At 37.5% G+C, this 20,982-nt stretch overlaps 1 protein-coding gene across 2 annotated transcripts in view; it reads left to right on the top strand.

Annotated features, from left to right (window-relative positions):
- bcar3 (BCAR3 adaptor protein, NSP family member) overlaps positions 1 to 20,982 on the top strand; it is a 100,260-nt gene that overhangs the window by 70,044 nt on the left and 9,234 nt on the right. For both annotated transcript variants that reach the window (XM_028443613.1, XM_028443614.1), the window contains 6 exons: positions 15,375 to 15,503; positions 17,205 to 17,330; positions 17,531 to 17,647; positions 19,051 to 19,286; positions 19,855 to 19,955; positions 20,130 to 20,261. In XM_028443613.1, the coding sequence (XP_028299414.1) occupies positions 15,375 to 15,503; positions 17,205 to 17,330; positions 17,531 to 17,647; positions 19,051 to 19,286; positions 19,855 to 19,955; positions 20,130 to 20,261 (841 nt within the window). The remainder of the gene's footprint in view (positions 1 to 15,374; positions 15,504 to 17,204; positions 17,331 to 17,530; positions 17,648 to 19,050; positions 19,287 to 19,854; positions 19,956 to 20,129; positions 20,262 to 20,982) is intronic.

Raw genomic sequence — 20,982 nt, 5'->3', positions numbered from 1 at the left:
TTATTCATTAAGGGACAGCACGTGTGAGTGAGTTCTGTAGTTCGGCATGTTTAGGACAAGGTCTGGGTTCTGGGAAGAAGTGAAAGCAGCGACTCCTAAAATGAGTATTTTATTACAAAATAGGATATTAAATAAAAATATATTGTTATAAGTGATATTGTAATTTTCTATATCACCAAAATAGAACATTTGATGTATCATGAATCTTGATACATTGCCATGGCCTATTTGTATACTGCATTAAAGCAGTGTTTTTCAACCTTGGGGCTGTGACCCCATGTGGGGAAGCCTGTAATGTGTGAAATAATTTTGATATTAAAAAAAAATATATTATCCCTTTTTAAATTAAAACACAACAGGCAATCTTAAACAACTGTATTTTATATTTTCACTTTCTCAAATATAATCTTGTTAAAATAAAATGCAGCATAAAGAAAAAGACAAAAAGGAAGCAAAAGACAAACAAAAATATATATTAAAAAAATATCTGAGCTGGTGCATCTTTGTGCACTAATAATCCTGTCTACTCTGTATTTGTTACACAGTATAACAAACTAATTATAGAAAAAAATGATTTGCTGTCGCCAGAAATTTGTGATATAAAAAAGATTAAAGCGTGGTTTGTACGTTTAAAAATGCTTATTTGAGTGTTTGCATGCAAAAACATGTTTTTAAATGTAATTTTAATCAGTCATTAATATGTTTTTCCAAATACTACACGTTTCAGGTGACCTTATTTTAATTCCAGGTGAACTTACATGGGGCCACGACCCCAAGGTTGAAAAACCCTGCTTTAACGTGTGAATGCTCATGGTATGATTGGGATAACTGACAATACGTGTCTAAGAGGAGCTTTGGCGCTTTCTGTGTTGTTTTCTTGTAAAGTGGCCACTTAGCTTCCATGTTTAATACATTTCTACGTCCTTCATCTCTTTCTCTCTCTCTCAGTAAATACGTTATCATATAATTATACTCCAACTTTTTGCTGAGGCTGCACTGACTCTTTGTCCCAGTGACAGGAACAACAAACAGATAGAAATAGACGGCATAGAACCTCAACGCTCAGATTTATGCCCCACCATGCATTTCCAAAGCATTCCTGTAAAAGATGTGTGTATTTTAGGGTGGACACAGAGAGTAGCTGGTGATTTGGGGCTACTGTGGTTGGAAATGGTGCATGTGTGTGCGCATGTGTGTGTGTGTGTGTGTGTGTGTGTGTGTGTGTGTGTGTGTGTGTGTGTGTGTGTGTGTGTGTGTGTGTGTGTGTGTGTGTGTGTGTGTGTGTGTGTGTGTGTGTGTGTGTGTACTGCCCTTGGGAATGTCGTTCATGTTTTTTTTTTTTTTTACTTTGAGCATCCTCAGAGTTCACACAGTAATTAGAGGCTTCATTTCCTGGGGAAAAAAATATTATTTTAACTGTTTTTTACTGGAAAGTCACCCTGAGTGAAAGTCTGTATCTTTGGGTTTGTTCACTTTAAATCTAACCCTGTATGGTGTGTGTGTGTGTGTGTGTGTGTGTGTGTGTGTGTGTGTGTGTGTGTGTGTGTGTGTGTGTGTGCGTGTGTGCGTGTGTGCGTGTGTGCGTGCGTGCGTGCGTGCGTGCGTGCGTGTGTGTGCATGTCTGTTATGGTGGGAAAATAGGGGCACTTAATGAGTGTGTGGGTGTAATTGCTCAGCCCTCATTACGTATCACAAATAGCTGGACATTTATTAGCACCATTCTTAAAAAACACACACACGCACACATTGTTGCCGAGTGTTTTTCACCATACGAGACGTTAAACCTGCAGCACTCACCTATTAAACGCCTGCGTCTGGTTTTTATTTTCAATTATCATCTCCATCCATTAGGAGCATTTTAAATGTGTTATTTTGTTTGTTTTGTTTATTAGGATCACCATTAGCTTAAGCATAAGCTAATAGCTATTCTTCCTGGGGTCCACAAAGTACACAATGACAATACAATTTATACAACGAAAATAATATGCACATTACACCAACAAAACAGACAGATTTCAGCAACTACAACTCAAACTAAATGAATAAAAACAGACATAAATGCTCCAAAGTATTAGACTTTGTGTTTGGCACTAAAGTTTCTTCATAAATAATATCACTTTAAAAAAATTTTTTTTTAATTCTGAAGATTATGTTGTTTAAAGTCGTTTGGTCATTAATTCCATTCATGCATAGCTCTGTATGTTACTGAGCTCTGCACTGATGAAGTTCTTACTTTAGGTAAAATAAAATGCCTAGTTGATGATGTGTTTCTGTACTGAAGGAAAGTTTTTGGTATAAATTGGTTCTCGTGTCATGTCATGGCTAAACGAACTTACTTTCGTGTATTTGTTGTATCCATGCAAACCCCAGGCTCAGGGTTATGATTTTTTTTTCCTCTTCTATCGTTCATATTTTGCCTCTGGGCCACTCCTTATTAATCCACACTGGATTGGTTCACCGTGGCTCTTATGTGTCCCTCCCTTGCCCATATATGGAGGTTTGGGGGCGGAGCTTAAAGGAATGGAGTGAGAATGATGTGTAGGGCTGAGGATTCAGTCTGCAGGAGGAGAAGGACACAGTCACAGCTGCAGAAAGATGGAGATCCTCTGGATTTAAACTCATTTTTTAGGATTCCTGCTTTTAGAAATGTATCTGTAATATTTTTTTTTGAAAATTTCTGATGGATGATTACCAAGTAAATACCAAATGGAGGATCGTTTGGGGATGTGTCAGCAGATGAAGTCATCAGAGTTGTGGTTTTGTGCAGTCAGTGACTGAGGCCAAGGTTGGCTTCACTGATCATTTATCATCAGTATTGATCTCCAGACTTTGTAAAAGTTATCGAGAATGTCGGAGCGATGCAACCTGAAGGTGTTGACTGCAGCTCTGTGCTGCTTTTATCACAAGAACGCTGTCATCAACGCAAAGGTGAGCGTGTATTTGTGCGTGCAAGTGTGTATGTAAGTGATAACTGCATTTTATTTACACAAAAACATTATTTTAACCTCCTGAATGGATGAATCCCATTATTCCCAGTCTTAGACAGCTCTGCACTTGGTTGGAGTCTGACTGTTTCAAAGTGTGGACAAGTGTCTTTTATACAAAGATAATGAGTTCAAACAGATGCCATTAATTAGGCACGGACAATATATATCAAGAGTCAATATATATCAAGAGTCAATATATATCACGATTTTTTTTTTTTTGGCGATATAGAAAATTTACAATATTGTCTATATCGATATATTTTTATTTATATACTTGTTATATACTCGCTTTAGAAGTTGCTGCTTTTGCTACTTCTCAGAACTGCATGAAAAGCTCAGTTAAAGTGATTTCTAAGTGCGTTCTAACTCAGACCTTCCCTTAAACAAGCCCCGTTACAGAACTCACTCACACGTGCTGTCCCTTATAGGGTTAAATGTCAAAAGTTGCACATATTGTGCGGCTATTTGTAAATCAATGTCCCTGTGCAGCCTTTTTCATCAGCAAATTTGTTCAAGAATTGTCTTTCTGTTGAGACTTTATTGAGATAAATATAATAAAATTTGGGATCTATATTGTATGTCGCATATTTTTGGAGAAAATATTGAGATATTGAGAGTATTCATACAGGTAACAAGTGGAGGATAGAAGAGCTTCTTAAAGAAGAAGTAACAGGTCTGTAAGTGCCAAATACTTTTTTTATGCAAGAATTTACAAAAAGAAAAAAAAAAAGAAAAATCATACAAATGTGATTTCCTTGATATTTTTTCACACTGACTCTCCCATAGTTGACGTATACCTATGATGAAAATTACAGACCTCTCTCATCTTTGTAAGTGGGACAACTTGCACAATCTGTGGCTGCCAAATACGTTTTTTTTTTTGCGATTGTGACCCAGCACTGACTTCTGTGACCAACACAGCCATATGTTGCCTGATAGAAAACAATCCCCATCAGTGCACATTGGCACTTCCAGCCTCAACTAAATCTAATCACAGTGAATAGTCGTCCTCACACTGTGAACACTGAGCTTTTATTGCGCACACCAGACGCTCTCATAAACGACCAACTGTTTGACCGAGTCAGTGCGTGCGTTATATAGCCAGCTTCATCCATTCATGTGTGTAACACACACACACACACACACACACAGACGGGTCAGTGTGTGTGTGTGAAACAGATACTTGAAGACAGAGAGGTACCATGGAGAGCGTGTCAGTCCTCCTGTGGGCTGTAAATCATGGACCTGTGTTATTTTGACTTCTTTATTATGGCAGTTCCATGTATGAATGTCATTACGTTGAGTGGATGGAGGAGTGAGCCCTGCACCTTTATTTCAACCCCTTTCAAAGAGGTTCATTCATTATGTGTAGGAATCAGATTTCATCACTACTTTAACTTTTCCTGTTTTTTTTTCCCCCTAAGATACCCCTGAGTAGTGAAGTCATTTATTATTTAAAAATAAATGCATTTGTTTAAAACCGAACTCACCGCTACTATGTTGTGTTATAAAATCCCAGTTTAACACCGATAAGGACTGTCGAAGTATAGTACTTATTATCAAAAATAATTATAATAATTCATTTTATTTAAAAAGCGCCTTTCAGGCCACCCAAGGACACTGTACAATAAAAACAGAATAATAAAAACAGTGCAATACATTAAAAACAGTATAATACAAAGAAGAAGAGAAAAGAAAAGATGTAGGGATGAGAATTTACAGAGAGTGGGCAGATTGGAAGAGATGGGTTAGAGAGGGGTAAGGAGTCCATGTTTCTGATGTCGGGGGGAGTTCCAGAGTTTGGGAGCAGAGCGACTCTGCGCCCCATGGTACTGAGGTGGGGCAGCGGGTACAGTGAGGTGGATCGAAGATGAAGAACTGAGGGAGGGAGAGGGAGTGATTTTTAAATTGATTCTGTACTTAATGGGGAGCCAGTGGAGCTGCTGAGGGACAGGGGAGATGTGGTCAGAGGAGGGGGTTGCAGTGATGGTACGGGCTGCAGAGTTCTGGACCAGTTGGAGTTTATGGAGTGAGTTACAAAGATTGATACGGGAAGTGACAAGGCTGTAAACCAGGATGGCAGTGGAGTGAGAGAGAGGGGCGGATGTGGAAGTATGCAGACCGGGTTATGTAATTGATGTGGGAGTGAAATGATAGAAAGCTGTCGAGGATGACACCCAGACTCTTGACCTGAGGGGAGGGGGTCACGGTGGAGCTGTCAATGGTGAACGAGAAAGAGTTAGCTTTGTAAAAGATGGATTTGGTGCCAATGAGGAGGAGTTTTGCCTTAGTTTGAGGAAGTTGGAGGTGAACCAGTCTTTAATTTCTGAAAGGCAGTGGGAAAGGTAATGATTTAATTAATTTATTTATATATTTTTAGACATTTTGTGAGTCTGAATGTGTGAATTTGTGTCTATTAGAGGTGGGACGATGCACTGTGTTCACGATACATCAACGATAATATGTGATTATATGAGAAACAGAAAAAAACTAGGACATATGATCTGTCCATCCATCCATCCATCCATCCATCCATCCATCCATCCATCCATCCATCCATCCATCTATTGTCCATCTATCCATCCATCCATCCATCCATCCATCCATCTATTGTCTATCTATTCATCCATCCATCCATCATCCATCTATCCATCTATCCACACATCCGTTCATCCGTTCATCCATTCATCCATCCGTCATCAATCAATCAATCCATCCATCCATCCATTCATTCATCTATCCATCCATCCATCCATCCATCCATGCATCTATCCATCCATCCATTCATCCATTCATTCATCCATCCATCCATTCATCTATCATCCATCTGTCCATCTATCCACACATCCGTTCATCCATTCCTCCATCCGTCATCAATCCATCCATCCATCCATTCATTCATTCATTCATTCATTCATTCATTCATTCATCCATCCATCCATCCATCCATCCATTCATTCATTCATTCATTCATTCATTCATTCATTCATTCATTCATCCATCCATCCATCCATCCATCCATCCATCCATCCATTCATTCATTCATTTATTCATCTAGTCATTTCAGACTTCATTTGTTCACATTTGGTTGATTATTTCAGTATGTTTTTCTTTCTGTAATAGAAGTGCTGACTAAGTAACGTTCCTAATGTTTTAGCTGATCTTCATTTGCAGATAATAAGAGTTATTTATTTCATCTAAAAGCTACAGTATGTGTTTAACTGTGGATTCTGAATGTACTGGAAAGCTGATCTGTAACATCAGGGTTTCTGATCAATACTCTTCATTGTGTGTGTGTCAGTTATTCCACAGGACTGCTTTTACACAAGCCTCAGGGGTTAAAGGGCGGCTTTGACCTGACACCCTTGTAAATGTGTTTCTAAACGAATTATTGATAATCATGGAGCACGCTGCAGAATGTGCCCTGGCCATCAGATGTTTTTGGCTTGTAGCAATATGATTACGCTGTTGAAGTTGCGACGTGATAAAACAGTCATCTCTGACACAGTGCCGTCACTTGCACAAGGTTTCGTCAGTGTTTTCCTCTCGCTTTGTATCCGTCTTTACTGAGGACTCCAAAAAGCCTGGGGACTTATTCTGCTCCCGTTTTCTATTTTTCCCTCCGTCTGTTCTGCTGGGAGATGGCCCCACACTGCAAAGGTCTGTTTGCTGTGCATGAGCACATCAAATCATCAAAAAGCAGAACAGAGCACGAAACACGTCTCTGATATGATTGTTTTCTCTAATCTAATTTGCACAGCGATTAAATGCATTTACTTTGTACGAGATTTGAACATCTTCTTTGTTTACTATCTGTTTGCTCCTAATAACATCTAAACTTGTCTTTATTCTCAGGGATTAAATCTGAGCACGGAAGCTTCTTTGTAGATACTCACATGGGGTAGAACATGTAGAACTTGGCCCAGGGTGTGTTTAGTTGGGATGAGAGTACAATCCAAACACTGAGGCTGATTTTAATCATGAGCACATTATATTTTAGAGATACTGCTAAGGAGGAGCTCTGTGTTCACTCTTTAAATGCCCCGAAGTGACCAAAGCCTGAACTCAGGAAGCTAATCGACCGTCAACAGGAAAGGTGGAGATGTTTCGGTGATGGAGACGCGATGTTGATACAGAGACTGTTTGCAATAATTACTGTAAGCAACCTTTTTAATGGGAGGAAGAGTCTGTAAATAAACTGACAATATTTTGTTGTGACGATTCAGACATCGATTTGCTGAATAATCCAAAAGCTTGGAGATAATTCCTAAAGTAGCTGCAGCAGTTAAAAACCTTGCATGCGTGTTGTGTTGTGAGCTTTTAGGGCCGCCGTAGTTTAAGCGACTGAGCACCAGCACTGTGGCATGGACGCAGCAGAAAGAGACGAATGGAGGATGAATTGCTCGATTGTTTCTATAATTAACCCAGCGTTGTTTCATCAGTTCTCACGCTATACCAAGTGAAACACAGGAAGATGAGGATTATGGTGACGTCTCCCCCGGTGTGTGAGAAGAAGATGGATTTTGTTTTATTTTACTAAAAGGTTTTTCGTCATCACCTCAATGAGCTCACAGGACAAGCAGCTTACACTGGTTCAGCGGTGGATTGGGTTCTAATCCATCAACTGGTCAAGGAGATCTAATGCATCATGTTCTGCTTTCAAATCCTCAACATGGAGGACTCAATCACAGTGGAAATCTTTGAGGTCATTAGTCCTCTCAGCAGAGTGGGGGGGTTGTTGTGTGTGTGTGTGTGTGTGGAGGGGGTGACAGTGAAAGTTAGCAGACCTGTAAGTCTACAGCAGCTCATGTTTCTCTGTAAATATCTGCATCTTAAGGTCAACAGAAAACTTCTGTTGTGTTGGAGCTCAGGCAAAACATGGATTTGAATCAGTTTCTAGGGGAAATTACATCTTCTCTCTCTCTGTGTGTGTTTCTTCTCAGTGTAATTCAGTTTTTCCACCTCAGAACAGAGATTAGTGGAGTTAAAAAAGTTTGCTGGTGATTGTGTATAGGGTGACCTACAGTATACCCAGACATGTCCTCTTTTCACGTCTTGTCTGGCCGGATTTTACAAACTCATCAAATTGTCCAGGTTTCCCAGGGACCCTGAATGCATCTCGGGGAAGACCCTTAATTTAAATGACCGTAAAATATTAATATTTGCTCTATCGGAGGAATTTCAGCAGTTTCTGAGAGCTAATGAGTTGCTTTTTACAGCCACTATCATGTCATTACAGTAATTTTACTCACACGTGACGAAATCATTAAAGATGCCGCTTTGTTTTGACGAAATCGTCACACACGAGGAAAAGGGAAGAGAGTCTAAAGTCCAAGATGGATTAAAATAGACCAAATACTAGTGGATTTAATTTAAAAAAAATCAGCAGGAAGACGCTCCTGGATGATCAAACCTCCATGGAGGTTCAGAGAGGGGTTTGAAATCGAAGGAGACAATGAGAGAAACTTAAAATGTTGGAGGTTAAGGTAAAGTTTCCATCAAGTGGTCTAGACCTCATCACCTCCCGTCTCCACAGACAACAAACATAATAAAGCCATGGGATGCAAACTTTCACATTTATTTATTAAAGTGTATATTTAATGATTACTTACTGTTCTGTAAGCCTTAAGTTTTTTTTTTTCCATGGTTTTAATTTCTACTAGGAGATGTTTCTCATTGTTTCAATGACTGAAAATTTTAAGAAGGTTTACGTGAGGTTTTTCAAGGACAGATTGTAATAATGCGTACAAAGGTTGGTTGTTTGAGTCATTTTTTGAAGTCTTTGTTATCAAGCGAGAAATGAATTTTTAAACCTTATGGACAATAACAACTTATTTATCTATTATATTGTATTTTTCCGTTACAACTTTGATTCAAGAAAACATTGAGTACTTTGATTTTGCCGAGGTTGGCCCAAGTGTCCTTTATTTTGAAAGTCAAAACATGGTCACCCTAGTGTATATAGTTGTTAGCCCTGGAATGAAATGTGAAAGCTGTTTTTTCTCAGCCTGTAGCTACAGTAAGTGTTGCCGATAAGATTAATCAGGTTAACAACAAAGCAAATAAAAAAAAAATCATAGAGTAAAAAAAGCCTTTGAGGGACAAGTTGTTCTGTTTTTGTGATATCAAAGTGTCACGTGTCATTTTTCTACTCGTGTAACAGACTGTCCTGTAACACCGTTAGTCCTGCCCGTGTGTCACTCTCTATCAGTCAGTGATTGGATGATGATGATGATGCCTGTCACCCTCTTCATCATCGCTCCTCATCACTGGGGTGATGACGAGAAAACTGGTTCTGAAACTGGTTCATACAATATGTAAAGGCTGTGCTGTTAAAGCTGTTGAAAAGCTCAGTAGAAATGTAGGCGATCAGTTTAACTCCGATGAGCATGAAAAGGCATGTATTAAAATGTGGTTATCAGTCTGTTGGCACCAACACATCATTTATTTTAGCGGCTTCTTCTATATTAAGTAAAATAATCACAGAATTAATCACACTGCACTACAATAACCCAAACCAGTTTCTGTGACTCCCTCCCAAATAAAGAAATAGACATTATTATATAGATCACATGTATCAAACTCAAGGCCCGGGGTCCAAATTCAACCCTTTAAAATATTTAAAATATCCTTTAAAATCAGCAGGAACTTAAGCTCATGAATTTTGATAATATTTAAAAAATATAAACTTTTCATGGGAATTGGTTATTCAAATTACACAGTAATTGGGAGTCATTTTGAATCACTGTATCATATCCAAACATAAATTTTGGCATCAATGCAAAATAATACACTTCAAAAAACACAACATTCCAACAGATTTATTTGGATGTAGAAATTCAAGTGGAGTTTCATTGAATTTGTCACAAATTCAATGAAAATATACAATATTTATTAGGGATGTAACGATTCACTCAACTCCCGATACGATTCGATTCACGATACTGGGTTCACGATACGATTCTCTCACGATTTTTTCATTTACAAAATGGGACTGTAGACAATTTTTTTTTTGGGAAAAAAACTAGAAAATACTGTATTATTTTCCTTTTATTTTTCATTGTCAAAAGAATTCCTTGATAAACTATTCAAAACAATGCAATTTAACTAAAAATAAATCTTGAATTAAATAAATAAAGGAATAATACAAATGAAAATGAAGCCTAATAATTTAAATTCTGGTTCTATAATAAACTATGCAAAACTGCATAATAGTTATTTTTCTTTTAAAAGTGCAACTGAAAATGTATTTTGTGCCTTAACAATTGGACTTTAAAAAAAAAAAAAAAAAACCGTGATTACACTGATTTACGTCATATTTGTTTGGACCAGCAGAGGGCGCTGGTAACCCAGTGGTCGGTTGGCATGCATATATATTGCAGTGAAGAAGAGAAGCTATGCTAGCAGACAGAGCTAATAGAAAACCGTGACTTTTACAGATATTCAAGTAATATTACAGATATTCTTTCGGTGCTACAGGGGTAATGAATCATTTATTAACATATTTAAGAGTAGAAGGCGGCCAGAAAGAAAGTATTAGCAGACTCCGCCCGCCGCCAACACTTCCGGATAGCGCCCTCTGCTGGTTAAAAAAAGTACTGCGATTCAATTGTCAGAAAATCGATATCAACCGTGACCCCTATGAATCGATTTTTAACTGCCTTACGATTAATCGTTACATCCCTAATATTTATGGAAGTTTGCAGTTTTTCTATGCTTGCATAAAACAATGGAAGTCATTTTTATTCTCAAATTGTTGAAAGAAACATAGTTTTTTCAAAATACTTTTCAATTCTTGAATTATTTGACAAGATTTCTCAAAATAAAATAAGTATGGCCACTACTTGTCATCTATTGCTTAGATATTGTTGGTGTTGAAATTATCTAAAATTAGTTTGACACCCCTGATATAGATTAAATGGATTGTTCCAGGAGATAGTATTCATTTCTAATCAATAATTAACATATTTGGAGGCACTATACCAGGGGAAACCGTCTGGATGCTACATTTCATCTCATTTTTTTTACACTAAAATCAGTTTACACTGTCATTCCTGCTCCAAACTGAACTTAAACACGTGTTCATTCTAAAGCCACAGCAGCAGTGAGTGGTTTTCTGCAGAAGTTGTAATATGATATGTTGACTTCCTGCCGTGTGTGGAGACATGGAGGCTGGGGTAGAAGATAGAAGGGTCCGTTCTAATCACTGCAGAGTAATGAACGTCTGGAGTGAGACATGCATGAAATGAAAGGAAGACAGGAGCGTTTTTATTTTGCATTTTTATTTTCTATTTTTTTTTACAGGCAATGTAACGTCATTCACCCACAATCTTCTAGGAAGCATCAGTGGTGTTTATGAGATTCAATCTCTCTGCACTGCTTCAGTTGAACCAATCGTCATTACAGATTACATGCTGCTGTTACAAAGAGGCCAGTGACCATTGGCTGTAGATTTATATGTTAACAATTGATTTACTATCCTAATATTGTAAATTACACAACAATTTCAAAGAAGCGCCTTCATATGCACTGAGCAAAAGCTGGGCGCACAAGAGCATTGGCTCTACTCTGAGCTCCTCAGCCAAAACCTCTGGGTTTAGTCACTCTTTAAACTTCTCTAACTAGGACATAGTCTCTCTAATAGTGTTGTAGCACTCAAGACCGGTCTTGGTCTCAGAACCAGTCCCGAGACAACATTTTGACGTTCTTGGTCTTGTCTTGTACCCTAGAGAGTTTTTATTCAGTCTCAACCTGGCCCGACTCGGGATTTTCTGTCAAGACTGATTGAGACAAACACTGATCTCTGATCTGCTATTCTTCAACTTTATTACAGTAATGTGATCATAAGAAGAAGCACTTGGATTTTTTTCCTGATTATTTCACGTTTTAATTTGACTTCAAACATTTAGCGTTAGCTCACTGATTGTTTTGCCTCCCTGCAAAAACAGGGACTTCAGTCCATCTTATTTCTAGTCAGAAATACCTCTGAACCCTTAATTTAGGCCTCATTCGCCTGATAAGTAAACATCTGACTTTCAGATATACCGGTAGATATCTAAAATAATCAGTCATCAATTTTTGAATACATACAAGGATTTATTTTTTGTAAGAATTTAGGTGAAAAAATGTGTCAGGGTTTGAGATTTTTCATGTTGTGCTTTGTCTCGGTCTCGACTCCGAAAAATCTTGGTCTTGACTTGGTCTCACTGGTGCATTCTGGTCTTCAGCAAGTCTCAGATAGTGCGTGCTTGAGTACAACACTATTCTCTACCTGAGGCTTTTCCTTTTTATTATCTGAGGATAATTTGCAGCATTCTGAATAAACTGTAATTTTTCATAAGAGGATTTCAAAAGGCCTGCGATAGACTGGCGCCCTGTCCAGGGTGTACCCCCGCCCAGCGCCCAATGAGAGCCGGAGATTGGCCCCGGCAGACCCCCAGGACCCTGAAAAACAGGAACAAGTGGGTTTGAAAACGCCAGTAAATAAACTTTTACAGTAGTCCAGTCTACTTGAAATGAATGCATTAACAATTTTTTCTGCATCGGATGCTGCTTGATTGTTTGTGTTTAAAGAGACTGAATTAGGTGAGATGAGAAGCAACTTTTTGTCTGACATCCAAGTGTTTAAGTCATCTAGACACTGAGTAAGGACGTTTATGGGACTGAGGTCATCTGAGGATAGTGATATGTAAAGTTGTGAATCATCTGCATAGTTATGGTAGTTTATATTGTATTTCTGAATGACCAGTGAAAGTGGGAGCAGGTAGAGGTTAAATAACAGGCACAATTTATTTGAGTGGAAGTCTCCAATAGAGACAAAGAACTGCCTGTCTTGAAGGTATGTTTTTACCCAGTTGAGGGCTGCTCCAGATATTATTTATAATATTTATTACATTTGAATAGTTATTTATTTTATTGTAATCTAGATCTACTAGTAATCCAGATCTACTACTAAAAATGTCTTGTTAAAGCTATAATTCCAGCAGCTATGAAGAAATCCTTCTATTCCCGGTGAAGCTGAATGAGATATTATGCAACAGGCGGCGTGTCCAGGAGCCTAAATGTTGTGTATCCAAACACAAATGGCCTGTGGCACAGCACGCTGACATTATTAACCTTTTATTTGACAGAACACTAGTTGGAATACAAACACAGATCAAAGGCTACATTCAGAGGTGCTGTGTTTGGGCTTCTCTACATAACAGGAAATTGAAAATATCTCCTGATCCAAGGTAAACAAACAGAGATGATGAACAGGAGGATGTAAATCTGATCAAATGGGATTAAAATGACTGTTTGACTTGAGGCTGTATCGTGAGGTAGAAGTTCATGGTGTGTGTGCGTGTGTGTCACTCTCGGGTGTGAGTGTGTGTGTGTGTATTTACGTACGTCAGCAGCTGGAGGTGTGCATGGAGGCAGGTCAGGACGATGATGATGTCACAGGAGTCGGCAGGTGAAGCAAAGAGAGAGAGAGAGAGAGGAGGAAATACTCAGAGATAAGGAACGAGAGGGAGTGTGTGTGAGAGAACCACGTTGGTTCAGTGTGTGTGTGTGTGTGTGTGTGAGAGCTTTACCTTCAATCAAGCTTGTGTTTGAGGAGGAGGGACAAAAGGCACGATGCAGAGACCCCACAGCTGTCATGTAAGTGTGTGTGTGTGTGTGTGTGTGTGTGCGTGTGTGTGTGTGTGTGTGTATGTGTGAGACTGACCTTCATTTCATTCAGCACACTTATTTAGTCCCATGCTCCGTTTTGAATGTGCTACACACTGCTTCTCATTTAATCAGCTGTATAAATAATATAAGGGAAAATGTTTTTTTTGTTTGTGTTTTTTTTTACGCTCATTGATTTATACGTCTTCTTAACCTTTAGATTGTAGTAGTTTACTGTATTCATAAGTAAGTAAGTACATTTTATTCATATAGCGCTTTTCACAGACATATAGTCACAAAGTGTTTCACAAAGATAAAAGATACGTTGAAATACACTAATATAGGCAGCTCTGACTGAGTCTGTAAGGCTAGAACTCCTTAAAAAACTCAGTTTTTAAGTGCTTTTTAAAGAATCTATAGAGTCCAAGGAATGAAGGGAGAGAGGAAACTCGTTCGTGAGTCGGGGTGAGACCGCTTTAAATGACCGCTCTCCTCCTTATTACATTAATGTTATTCCAAGTTATTTTAATTTCTGTTGATAACAGCTGTGTTAGTGTTTGCTAGTGTCGGTTAGATTTGTGGTAAGATAAATATATGCTTTAAAATAGTGACACACCTCAGAATGAGGTCAAATGTTACAAAACTGTGAATGTTTTTGTGTAGGAAACTGTTATTTTCTGTTATCCAGCTGTTGTTTGACTTTGCTGTCCTTCAAGCTTCTACTGAAGTTTAAAAAAACAGCTAAATAAAGATATTTGGCTCATAAATTACTACTGTTTTATTAAGATCTAATGAGTAAGTCTTATCAGTATATTGGTCACTTTCCAAGAAGGCGTACTAATGGTGCTGCTGACTGGCTAAAAAGATTTACAGATAAGTCGCTCCACTGTTTAAGTCACTTTTAAAAGAAAAGTACAGCAACATACAGCAAAAAATACAGTAAATGAAACCATTTTTTTCATGAATGGAAGAAGGCACAACCTTTGCAATCTGTAGGTAAATAATAATATAGGGTTAGGGTAGTAATAATAGCATAATACAGTGGTTCCCAACCATCACATGGTGAATCCAGATGCTTTATTTCTGTAAAATGTGTTTTTTGATTATGTTTGTTATACTATGTCACACATACAAAGTGACAATATGCACCAGCTCAGATATTTTCATACTGCTTTTTATTTGAACTACATTTATATTTGAGACAGTGAACGTTTAGGTTACAGTTGTTAGATAATGTACGAGGTGTTTTAATTTAATATGAATATGTTTGTATATATTTATATTACTGGTGTTTTTCTATTTTTATTAGTTTTTCTATTTGGGGACGTTATTTTGTTCAAGCACATGACATATAAAATCTTTGAATTATGTATTGTTTTATTTTTTTTAACTGTTCAAAATAATAAAAAAAAAATGTTTTAAAAAAAAAAAGGTTAATATGAATACATATACATATATATATTGGTAATTTTTTACATTTTATTATTATTAGACATTTCACATGAGGTCACGACCCAAGGTTGAAAAGCCTGGCATGATAGGTAATAATAATGTAATAATGAGTATAATGAGTACATCTGACTTAATGCTTTAAAATAAGTAAAATTAAACTCATACTACGTTGTTCTGCTTCAGCTTTCAACTCAACAGCGGGAACGAGAGGAAATGTAGATTTTGGACAAAGAGATGACGCCTCTTTTTTTTTTTTTTTTTTTTTTTTTTGTGCTTTTCTCTCAGTTTTCCAGAGATCAGTTCATCCTGGACTGTCCACCTGAGAAACTCCGCAAGGAGCTGGAGGAGGAGCTGAAGATGAACTGCAAGGAGCCGAGGAGCCACGCATGGTACCACGGAGCGATTCCCAGACAGGTGAGACACCCACCTACACGCACACACACACACACACACGTGCGCGCACACACTCACTCTGAGTCACAGGTCACACCCCTGCTGCTGGGTTGGGACTTGTTGAACCAGATCACCTCAGTATTCACACAGAGCACAGGAAAGCCTTATTTCTAATAAACGTGCACGTGCACATGTGTGTGTGCACTTGCACGTGTGTGTGTGTGTGTGTGTGTGCACGTGTGAGAGAGGGAGGAAGGGACTGTACTTTCAGGAAGCCGAAGCAGAGGGATGTAATCATTTTTAATAAGCTGTTTCCTTTGCTTATGATAAACTGCAATTATACATATTACAAACACTTACTCAATTACCCCCGTCGAGTGTGTGTGTGTGCGTGTGTGTGTGTGCGTGTGTGCGTGTGCGCGTGTGCGTGTGTGCGTGTGCGTGTGTGTGTGTGTGTAGTCTTTACTTCTGCATTTTAACTGTTTATGATTGCTTTAGTATCCCAAAAAAAAATGCCGATAAATACAAAAAACATAAATAATGTTCATTCCATGTCATTTCAACACATTTTCAGGACGTCCCATCGCAATTCACTTTTCATGTTACGAGTGAAAAACTAATAAATAATAAATGATTATAAGACACAGAGGCAAGATACAATGGCCTCATGTAAAGGATTTTCAATATCTTTTCAATATTTGGGGTCCAAAATTGAAATCAAGAAGTCACATAAAAAAACATAGTTTTATATCCCAAGAAAGAGTTATTTTATACTATAAATTAAAACAAAAAGCTGATTTTCTCTTACATTTCCACATGCAGTTAAAACATTTAAAAAATAAAAAGATAAAGTATTCTTATTTCCAGAGCATGTCACCTAAGAACCAATGCATATATGTGACTAATCATTAGTGATGTGAACACTCTATGTACATAACTCCAAGCTGATCAAATGACAGGGAGCTGAGGCATTTGCTAAGTTTTTACTGAAGGCCTAAACATGTTCCAGACCCAAACCCCCAAAAAAACTTTTTACCAATTATGAGGAGCTGGCATGTCCATCAGACAGAATATATAGCAGATCTTTTTATATATTCTGAGAGAGTAGGTGGAGCTGTATTACTATACCACATTTCAGTTCCCTATGTGATGGAGTTTTTGAGGTATCGGAAACTGAAAATGGAAGAAAAATAAGGACATGCAACAATTGAGGCACACCCCCCTCAATATATTGTTCATAATATCTCAAAATGTGTTGATTCGATCAAACTAAAAATGTACAGTGTGCCTATTGAATGAGTGTGTGGGCCATTTGTGAAATGACATGGAATACGTTACATTAACAAAGTTACACAGTGTCAATGAATAAAAAAACGTTATTTGTAATTACATTTTCATGATTTTAAGCTTTTTAAATTTAATATAGCCTTTTAAAGGTTAATATAGATATTATTACTGTAACACAATGATGTGAGCTTCTTATCTCCTGTATTTACACATACTAAGGTTTTAATATCCTCATGTCTTATGTAATCACTGCAGGCGATGGATCACCGTTATTATGTTTGATTAAATGTTTGTGTGTGTGTGTGTGTGTGTGTGTGTGTGTGTGTGTGTGTGTGTGTGTGTGTGTGTGTGTGTGTGTGTGTGTGTGTGTGTGTGTGTGTGTGTGTGTGTGTGCGCGCGTGTGTGTGTGTGTGTCACACTTTTGTCTCATCGTAGGTCGCAGAAAACTTGGTGCAACGTGACGGGGATTTCCTGATCCGTGATTCGCTGTCCAGTCCAGGAAGTTACGTTCTGACCTGCCAATGGAGAAATGCTGCTCAACACTTTAAAATAAACAAGAAGGTACAGACATAAAAGCAAACTGTTCATTATTCGTTAAGGCAACGTCATAAAGCCACAAAGAACAAAATCAAGGATTAAATTTTTTTTTCTCAATGCCAGATAAACAAAAGCACATGTTTCTGTTGTTATGATGATGCATGTTAAATTTGAAGACCTCTACATCGTACATTAGTGCCTAAATGTTGCTTTTTCTGCTGAAGGTGGTGATGCTGAATGAGGCCTATTCCAGGGTTGAGTATCGTCTGGAGAGAGAAGGCTTTGACAGCGTCCCAGCACTCATCAGATACTACGTGGGCAACAGGAAACCCGTCTCACTGGTGAGTTTGTTATAAACGACTCGCTAACAAACAGGATTTCTACCTGAAGGTGTAGATATAATGTAAATATGTCTGTATGTAGAGTGGTTTCGTTTTGTTTTTATTTTATTTTATTCATGAGGATTATTAAATGTGTGTTTTAACATTTCTTATTAAGTATATTATTATTTGTATTTATAATTGAAATATCAAAGGGGATGTGATTGTTCTGTGTTTGTATTTTATTGTTGTCTTTGTGGACCCCAGGAAGACTAGCTGGTTACTACGGTAACAGCCGTAATGGGGATCCTTAATAAAAACATGAAGGAGTGAGTGATGTATTCACAAACTAAAAGAGGCAAAAATGACCTGTTTTTGAAATGTTTTTTTTTTTAATTATTTTTGTTTTATTTTTATTTTAGTAGCTACTTTAATACTGAGTAGGCATTACATTAGTAGTAATTTATTCATTAATAACATAATCAATAAAGGGGTGCTGCTTACCCAGGCCTTCCGAAAAAATAATAATAATAAAAATAAAAAACATGTATTAATTATTAAAAATTTGGGCTGGGACTTTAACGCATTAATTGGGATACATTTTTTTAATAGATATTTTCCCACCACTAATAATATTAATAATAATATTAATATTATTATTAATAATAATAATAATAATAATAATAATTGTCAAGTTATCTCCAACTTCTTTGAAGTACAAGATTCCAGACGTGACTCATAGGGTTCCACTCAATGACCAAACAGTTGCTTGTTTTCTTCTTTTAATTTGAAATTCAGTTTGGTCTTCAGCAGGTCTTCAGTTGGTCACAAGTAGCAATACTACAGCATTTGTAGCTGCAGTAGCAGTAATAACAGGTGGAAACCCTGCTAAAAGAATAAATAAACTTAAAGAACAAGTGTGCCGTCATACTGTCACAACCAAAAAGGTGCAAATACTTACTTAGCATTATGTATATAATAGTATATTTTTCAAAAAAATTAAATAGTTCTAATAACTACTTTTTGAACAGCTTTTAAATACTTTTTTATAGATAACTTCTTTTTTTAAATAGTTTTAAAAAAAATTCTTTTAAATACATTTCCAAACCATTTTTAACATGCGACATCTGACAAATTAACCTGAATAATAAGGAACAGCTAAATGACAGTTATAGTTTATAGCCCATAACAATGTGAATCATATATGTATTGAAAAATGCACCAAACAACAATAATCTATGCATTAATTAGTTACAATTAGCAGGTACTTTGACTGCATAATAATAATAATAATAGTCATATAAAATGTTATTAAGCTATTGATTTTAATTTTAATGTTGCTTTACTGGCTTTTTGCTCTCAGCTGATTGGCTGGGAAAAGTGCACTAACACTGAGTTTCTTGTACTTCCTGTGGTGGCTGCAGGTGGTCGGCGCCATCATCTTCCAGCCAATCAACAGAGGGCTGCCCCTGCGCTGCCTGGAGGAAAAGTACGGCCTCTCAGGGAACCACAGAGACACGGGGTTGACGGCTCAGGAGAGACGGAACCAGAAACGCCTCAGCCTCAACATCACAAACGGACACGTGCACGACAACAACAAGCAGCCCGTGCACGAGAGCTCGCCCTGTCAGGACGGCCTGGGTCGAAGCAGCCAGCTCCGGTTTGTTCCACAGCATCATAATGCACACACTCACAGTGTCTGAGAACCATGGAAACAACACACAAAATGACAGAACCCCCCCCTCCCCCTCAAAAAAATTAAAAACACAATATGGGTCCAAAAACAAAATAAATTTACACAATGACTCCAGAAACACACAACATGACTGAAAAATACAAAAAAAGGACAACAAATACAGTACACACAAGATTTACTCTGAAAACACACAAAAGGACTAAATAATGCACAAAGGACAACATAAGCACACAAAAATGACTCCAAAAACCCAAAACAACAACAAAAATGCACAAAATGAGTCCAAAAACACAAAATCACAGAAATATCCCCAAAAAACAAGAATACACAATAATACATTAACAAAATGACTCCAGAAACACACATGACTAAAAAATACAAACTCCAAAAACCCAAAACAACAGCAAAAATGTGCAAAATGACTTAGTCTAGAATTTTATCAAGATGTTTTTTAAAATTTCTAATTTTTTCACTCAAAAAGATTGATAAAAGAATGCACATATTTCTGTTTATATGTTTGTTTTTACCTCAGGATAAAGGATCGCTGTGGCAGCCAACCAGCTAGCCTCAATCATGTCCAGGAGAGGCGACGCCCCCTCAAAGCGCATCAGTCAGAAAGCTTCTTACCCCTGGGTGTGTTGATTTGTTTTCACCTCCCTCCTATTATTATTATTATTATTATTATTATTATTATTATCATTATCATTATCATTATCATTATCATTATTATTATTATTATTATTATTATTATTATTATTATTATTATTATTATTATTTCCTCTCTTCATGCTTTTCATTCTGTACCAGGGTCCAGAGTGCAGCCCCAGCAGAGCTCAGAGCAGCTCTTCCACAGTCCAAACCCAAAGTCTCCAGTGTTTCGAACGGGCAGCGAACCTGTGCTGAGTCCGTCTGCATCACGTAGAGCAGAAACATTAGCAGGTGGGAACAAATTCAGCTCTTTGCAGGAGTGTTAGAGCCCAAAATGTAATAAAACCGTCACTAGCGTCCCTTTCTTCTGCAGCAGTTTAACAGTAAAACATGGCTCCTTGTTAGAGCCCATAAACAACCACCCAAAAAGACCTGAATTGTTAAAAAACAATGCAATAACACCCAAAATGTAAAAAGAAAAAAAATAATAATAATAAAATTCAAAATGTTACAACCGGTGAATAATGTAACAAGATGCTGAGCAAACCGTGTAGCCTTCGTTCTTTGGTTTTTCCGTTTTAAAACCAAAACAAATTATTAATTATTTTGATTTGGTTTTAAAACGGAATAACCAATGAACGAAGGGTACATGGATTCTGAGCCCAAAACGCAAAAGCTTTGGTTTGTTATTACCAGTGTTTGGAATAACGGCGTTTAAAATAACAGCGTTAGGTAACGGCGTTTGTTTTTCAGTAACGGGGTTATCTAACTAATTACTTTTTACGCCGTTATCGTTACTGAACGTTAAATGCGGTGCATTACATGCATTGATTAAATAAACTTTTATCCAAAAGCATACCTGGCTTCTGACTCAATGTAGTGAGGAGGTGGGTTAAAAACAAGGTGAGCAATTATGATTGGCTAAGGCGACGTGCCAGCACACGCGACACACACACACGCGACACACATACACTACAGATTGGATGAAGCAGCAGAGATGGTGAGCGTGGAA

This window comes from Gouania willdenowi, chromosome 4 (genome assembly GCF_900634775.1).
Source record: "Gouania willdenowi chromosome 4, fGouWil2.1, whole genome shotgun sequence".
NCBI classification, from domain to species: Eukaryota; Metazoa; Chordata; class Actinopteri; order Blenniiformes; family Gobiesocidae; genus Gouania; species Gouania willdenowi.
Note: the sequence above shows the minus strand (reverse complement) of the source record. Positions and strands in the feature narration are given on the sequence as shown.